We start from the raw sequence: 7,377 nt of genomic DNA, 5'->3' as shown, positions 1-7,377 counted from the left end.
CAAAATTCATTTCGTCGTCCAGTATCAACAACCATCTTTTTAATTGGTACTGCAGTAGCCCTTTGATTGGATGTTGGAGCAACATTATTTATTGAGAAATCCCTAACCCGGCTTTCGTGCTTTGGTGAGTCTTCGAGACCCTTTCGATGACCTACGTTGTGTTGAAGGGATTCCAATATTTCTTCTTAGAACGTATTGATTTGACCCTATAAGCGGGACCACCACCCCCTAGTATGTTGCCGCCAGAAGCAATATATATATATATATTTTGATGAATGTGATATTTTTTTATATAAATAATTTAAAAAAATTTAATAGTTAATTTATTATTTTTTTGTTTTACTTTAAATTAAATATTTTTTATTATTTTTAGAAAGAAAATCTTTTGAAAAATTTAATAATATATGATAAAAAATACCGAATAAATTATACAAAAACCAATTAAAATACAGCATAAAAACATTTTTAACAAAAGATGAAATATGTGTTTTTATCTTAATAGTCACTTAAATAAAAATGATAAAAATATTTCCCTTTTGACTCTTGATGTAAACATAACAAATTTATCTACTTTAAGAAAAGAAAAGAAATCTATCACACTATTGTCCTGTCATACATTTCCTACACAGACATAACGTTTTGTCTTTGATGAAAATCAATCTCTCTTAGTTTGACATTTGTTGATTGTTCTCTCCATTTATTTCTACTTTGTTTGTGTATCAGATATTTCATTCACGCGGCACTTGCGTGACTTGTTTCGCAAATGATGTTAACATTCTTCAGAAAAGAATCGTAACGGACCTGGAAACAACGAACGCCTTCAGTTCTAACACCGTATTTATTTCCATTCACCAATTGATCGATACGTAAATTTATTACTGCGAATCATAAATTGAGTTGTCCCACGTGAGGGAGTGTGAACTTGTTACATGTGTGAGGTGTGATTCCAATTCAATCTATGTAAGCATGCAATGCCATTCAGCGCTTTCATCATCATCATTCATCGTATTCATACTGAATAATCCATACTTCAATCTAGTCTAATCTATACGATAGTGGCAGCACTTCGGTTGGATGATTTGTGACCTGTTACGTTTGACGCGTGTTGTGCTCTGCAATTATTCATCAACAACAGATTATCTCAACTGTACAACCGACTGTAACACGTGTCCGTCTTAGGATCATCACATATCCAAGATATAATAAGTCTTGCGTTTTATATGGATGATCAAACATCATTTTTTTTCTTATGTGAACTATAAATTTATGGAAAAGTATATGAAACTAATTCTAAATCAACTAAAAATAAAATAATTTAGTTAATTATAAATATAATAATTAGTTTTATTTATTTATAATTTAAAATATTAATTATTAAATATTTTATCACATTTAAATTAAGAGAAAATACATTTAATATCACTGTAATATAAATGACAGAAACTGATTTAATTAGTTTTCGTCTCTTTATTCTTTGTTTTTTTTAAATACCTAAAATGTGATAGATCAAAAAATAGATTTAAAACTATTTAATTTAAAAAAAATATCCTAATATCTAACATAAGTACAATTCACATAAAAATTTTAAATTTATCTAAAAATATTTGGCTGATTTTTTGCTAAAATCATATTAATTCTCTAGCATTATTGTAAATTTATTGGTTATAAGCTCTTTTTAGCGTTGTGCAGCAGTGAATTACGATAAGAGTAACAGTTATCTTACAAATAATATAGTTGGTTTAAATGAACTATTATTCATGTACAAGTTGAGGATCAAAATATAAAAAAAAAATAGGGATAAAATAAAAGTCATTTTAACGAGAAAAAGAAAAGAAAAGGAAAGGAAAACATATTTGAAGTACACGTGCTGAGCTGCTAGTATATTCTTTTAATTTGGATTAGGTGCAAGCCAATGAAAAGAGTCCACTTAGATTGGTAGTAGAGTTAATTTGGAATTCTCTGAAACCCTTCTTGCTATCTCACCACCAAGGTGGACTTGGGGTAACCATATATAATCCACAGCATCAACTCAAGGTTGCTTTACTCATCACTCATCACTTCACTGGAATTTTATCAATTTAATTGAAGGGATATCTTTCAGTGTCTACAGAAATTGTGAGTTGGATGAAATGCAACTCACCTCTTTGTATTTAATTTCAACAAGTGAAATATAAGTATTCTAAAAGAGACTGATTGAATTATGTTAAAATATTTAGTCGTAGTAATTACTAATTATTTTGTATGGTTAATATATGTTATTTTATACACTTTTAATTTATATTTTGTATTTTAATATATCTATATTTTATGTAAATAATTAATTTAATATTAATTTTTGACGTATTATTTGTTAGAAGTTTTAAGGGAAAAATGGTAACTGACAATTATAGTAGCTAGAATCTCGATTTAACTCTTAAAATCTTTCGATATTACGATTTTAAATGAATTTATCGATTTTACAAAATTTGTACTAAGTCTGACGATTTTACGATTTAAATCTTGTTAAGATTTTACGTTTTAAGTTTTTTATTTATTTTTTCGATTTAACTTAAAATCTGGATTTTTTCTAACTTGCTGGCAATAGCTGCATCTCACTACGTTCTAGAGCACTGCTTGCATTCTTCATTTTCAGTGCATATAGCAGTTGTCATATGATAACAAATTGAGCTCCCATTTTCAATGTCACACACTTCGTAGATAGAATAGGTGAAACCATGTACTATAAATGGACCATTGTTACGCAAAAACCAAATATGGGAACAAAAGAAACCCTGTTTAAGAAAACCAGAAACATTACATCTCACATTATATAACTGAAGTCATACAAGCCGACAACAACCATAACATCAGATGGTTAACATCTAGCAATCCATCTCTAAAAGACATTAAAATTATTCCTCACTTTAATTAAAAAACCACAAGTACTAAAAAAGTACTACATAATATAATATAATGTAACATAGTATATGAACAAATCAAAGTACAAAATGAAATGAGTTAAGTAGTAAGGATAGGGGGCAAGTAGTCAGTTTTGGTTCCAAGAACACGACCCTTTGTGTCAGGGAAGAACTCGAATCCTGGAAGCTCGGTGACAGTTCCATCACCGGAAATGCCAACGGGGTAGCGCAGAAGGTGGCCGGGGAGGTCATGGTCAAGGGACTCACTGGAATACAGATCCCAATACTTGTCAGCAACCTGGTTCACCATCTTGATACATTCTTCACTCTCAGGCTGGAGGAAGGATTCTCTGATCATGCCAAGGTGCTCATACCACAGCGCAAGGCGGAAACCATGGATCTGTCCCCTTGCTAGCTCCCTTGCACTCAAATAGTATGGCTGATAAGCTCCCATGGCTATTTCCGAGTCTCTTGCACCATCCATCGATCTCTGGTTGATGTTTGCAGATCCAATGATTATGTATTCATCATCAACTGCACAAAGAATATAACAAAACAAAAGAGTTTCCATCACTCACTCAAACCTTTTATCATCAAAAGAAATGTAGATGATTCCAAATGTATGTTACCTATCATCATCTTGGCATGGACATAAATCATGAATCGACGGTTCTCCTGGGCTTTTATGTAATCAGAATCAGGGTCTGGTCTCTCTGAAGGCTCATATTCTCCTGGCTTCTTGACCTCCCGGTTGCCGAGGCAGAAGAATGTCAAATAGTTTCTGGGATCTTCCACAATTCCCTTGGCATTGAGTGCCTCAACTATATCCTTGTACATCATCTCCATTGTCCTCCTCTGCCAATCCAATATGGCTTGAACTGAACCACTCTCTGGGAACCCTTCTGGCCACATTGGAACCACAATGTACACAGTGAACCTCTCCCCGGCTTCGATTTTGCTTACAATCTTAAGTGAAAGCTCCTTTGGAATTAGATGCAAAGCACCAATGTCCTCAGGCTTAATGTCATCAGGGCTCCATCCAAAACAGCTTCCGAGGAAATACTGATTCTCGATATAGATGAAATTCTTTGCGCGCCTAATTGCATGGATATAAGCATCTTGGATGCTACGGTCTATGATGTTATCCTTTCCACTAACAAGGCCAGCTCTGGCAGCATCTTCAGGAGTCTCTGGGAAGCCAAAAGCAGCTCCACCATCAATTGATCTGAATAATTGAACATTCCATGTCTCGTGATCTTCCGCAAATGTTACTGGAGATGGCGGGATGATGACATCTTCAAGCTCTCTCAGCGGAATGAGCAAGTCCTTTCCACCTTGCTTCCTCCATCTCTGCTCGAAGTTGAACAGAACATCCCATGCAATAGGCCCTTCAAGGCGAGAGTGGATGTCATGCCAAGGCTCTCTAGGACCACCTTTCATGATGGAAGCACCGGCAAAGTTTGGCTGATGAAAATCATCATGGTGTGCGGTGTCCAAGGTTCTGAAAAGTGAGTGGAATTGAGTGTCATATCTTCCATCACAGAGATCAATACCCCCAACAAAGCTCACTATCCTTCTCTTACCCGAATCTCCGCTAGGCATGTCACTATCCACCACCACAATCTTCTGGTGATGAGTAAACATTGTAGAGATTTGCAAATCCTGAATAATGCTTCCACCATCATCAGGATTCCGTGGGCACAAAATACAATGCACTTCAGTTCCTTGGAAATACTTCTCAGTTTCTTCATCATGAGTAGCCATCAACCCATCTTTTTTCAACAAGGGAACAGATGTTCTGTCATCCCAAACAAGCATCAAGACTCTGACACCCTCATTCGCCTTCTTCTTGAGAAGCTCACCAATCGTTAAGTCTCCACCAGGCTTTGGCCTCCTTGAATCCCTCACCAATGTTATCTCAGTGTAAACAGACCAACCGGTTATGTATATCAAGTGCCTCGCTTTGTCGATTGCATCAAACACATCCTCCCAGCACCTATGAGGCTGGTAAGTCTGGCCTCCAGCAAGGGGTATTTTGGGGACAAAATTATCAGGGACATGAGCATCCTGGTAAAGAGAAACCTTGCAGCCTCTTCTTTGCGAGAAGAAAGTGTAAGGAACACCAGGGAATTTAGCACTCCTAACACCACGTGCCCAGTTCTTGTCTTTTGTGACATCAAAGTTGCTCCAATGGGATTGTCATCTTTCACAGTGAATATGATGTTTGATGCCATGTGGGCACAGTAAATGTGAAAAGATTCGTACCATCTGGGATTACTATGGTCTTTTTCTATAATCCTGGTCCTTCCAACTCGTGCTTTTTCCAGATCAATGGTTGCATACAGTTTGGTAACTCCTTTTCCAAAACCAACTGTCTCCTCGATGTTTTGCACCAGCTGAATCAGAGCAACGGATATGCAATTAGCATTACAATTTATATGAGTCTCCAGCATTCTTGAGTTTTACGTTTCTCCTTTTTGGATAAAATACAGCATGTGTGAAATAAAGGATAGAGGATCATAATAAAGTAACAGTTATTGGGGTTGGAAAAATAAAAATAGCAGAATCAACAAAATGTCAGTATTTTTATTCATGCTAAGGAACCAATTAAATTACAATTTGAGAATTCTCTCAAAGCAGGATCATTGACTGTAACAACCATCCATTCAAACCTTACAATCAACAAATCAACATTTTGGAATAGCAAAATATTGTATAGAATTTATTCTGTGGGACTGAATAATAAAGTATCAAAATGAGGCCTTAAGAGAAATTAGGAACTCTGCTATACGCATATACCCGAACAAGTCGCATCGTCAATAGAATCTGTTTTTTTTTTCCCATTTTTTTAGGACTATGTGCATAAGCAAACCTACATAGATCACAGTTGGTTTAACGGTCGATTTCAACGAGTAGTGTTATAAACTTATAATCACAATATCTTTCCCCAACAAAACTGATGAATGAACAATTGGCATCGTATCTGTCTAGTTGATCCAAAATTCTAAAGATCGCAATCGCATTATTATTTAATAATCTTCGATAGCATTTTTTTCTCACCAAAAATTAATATACCTCCGTGGATAACGTCGTGATGTGTATATATAGTATTTTTGGTTGAAAAAAGAAAGAAAATATCAGAATTCACACGTCATCCGCAAAATCTAAGTAACACTGAGAACTTTAGCCGAAACATGTGGCATGGCTTTATCCTACAAGACTACAACAAAACCTCCTTCCGCTTCTTCTTTATTTGTGAAAGCAATTAAAGAAATGGCTTATGAAATCAATGAGAGGCTCAAGGGAGGGAGAAGATTAGCTACCTTGGTGAAAACATTGCCACCACTTGTCTTGAGCTTATCGACCTCATAGATGGTGACATGGAGAGTCCCGTGCAGGAGAATTTGCGCCATCACACTCAACCTACAATCACAGATCAGATCAGATCAGATTAGATCAGATCACAGTCACAGTGAAGATCGAAAATCAGTTGAAAGCAGGTGTGCTTAATTAGCAGAGTAGATTGAGTTGAAATTAAAGAGTAAGAGTAGATCGTAGATTAAACACCGAATCTAAGCACGAAGAAGAAGAATAGGAGGGAAAAGAGACTAACCGGTATCAGTGCAGAAGAGAGGAGAGAAAGTGAAGAGAGAGATGTTGGAGAAAAGAAGAAAAGCAGTCACTATATAAATATTAAATGTAAATTAATAATTTGATTATAATAGCAGCTTGCATTGATGTGGGCAATGAGAGGGTAATGGGCTCCATCCCTTGATGTTGCTGCCAATTGTCAATTGCCATGTGCCTCCCTCTCATTCTCATTTCAACAAGGCTGATTAAAATTAAAAAAATTAAAAATTAATTGGTATTAAGAGAGTCAAATCTATTACTCTTTCATGTTTAGACAGAAATTGAAGCTATTAAGATAAAAATTCAGGTGAAGTTAATGACTGAAAACAATTTGATGAAAATTTAGTTAAATTAATAAAATCATCTAACGACTCACGTGAAGTGGACTTTACCAGTTTTGACCGTTATTTAATTTAGCGACTAAAGTTCTTTGGTGTTTTGGTTTGAAAGCAGTAGTTGTAGATGGACGTGGCTGTCGGCACAGCACATCTGCTCGGAAAAATGAAGTAAGATGGGATGACTCCCTAACACGCAAATGCTCCCATTAATTATTTATTTATTCTTTATATTCATTTAATCTCAACACGTTACGCCGTGGATTCCTAATCATAAGCCAAGTGTATCCCTCATTTTAAGGTCAATTTTTATAAACTACAATTGATCATGGACAAGTTTTAATTTAGCTTATATAATTTATTAAAGATTCTAATTTTATTTTATATTTTTGGTACTAGGAAGATATCATACTATTTACACCTTGTTTGTTTATAAACTTAGGGGGAAAATCGTTTCCCAAAAGAGAAATCGCCGATATGATAATAAGATGCATATACACGTGTTGCTTTACTTT

At 35.1% G+C, this 7,377-nt stretch overlaps 1 protein-coding gene across 1 annotated transcript; it reads right to left on the bottom strand.

Annotated features, from left to right (window-relative positions):
- Positions 1–2,774: 2,774 nt before the first annotated feature.
- LOC107459563 (phospholipase D alpha 1-like) lies at positions 2,775–6,612 on the bottom strand. Its single transcript, XM_016077790.3, is given in 5 exon segments — positions 2,775–3,431; positions 3,527–5,074; positions 5,077–5,293; positions 6,221–6,320; positions 6,511–6,612. Coding segments are annotated over 4 exon segments (2,289 nt in total). The 5' UTR covers positions 6,311–6,320; positions 6,511–6,612; the 3' UTR covers positions 2,775–2,997.
- Between the last annotated feature and the right edge of the window lie 765 nt (positions 6,613–7,377).

This window comes from Arachis duranensis, chromosome 7 (genome assembly GCF_000817695.3).
Source record: "Arachis duranensis cultivar V14167 chromosome 7, aradu.V14167.gnm2.J7QH, whole genome shotgun sequence".
Classification (NCBI taxonomy): Eukaryota; Viridiplantae; Streptophyta; class Magnoliopsida; order Fabales; family Fabaceae; genus Arachis; species Arachis duranensis.
Note: the sequence above shows the minus strand (reverse complement) of the source record. Positions and strands in the feature narration are given on the sequence as shown.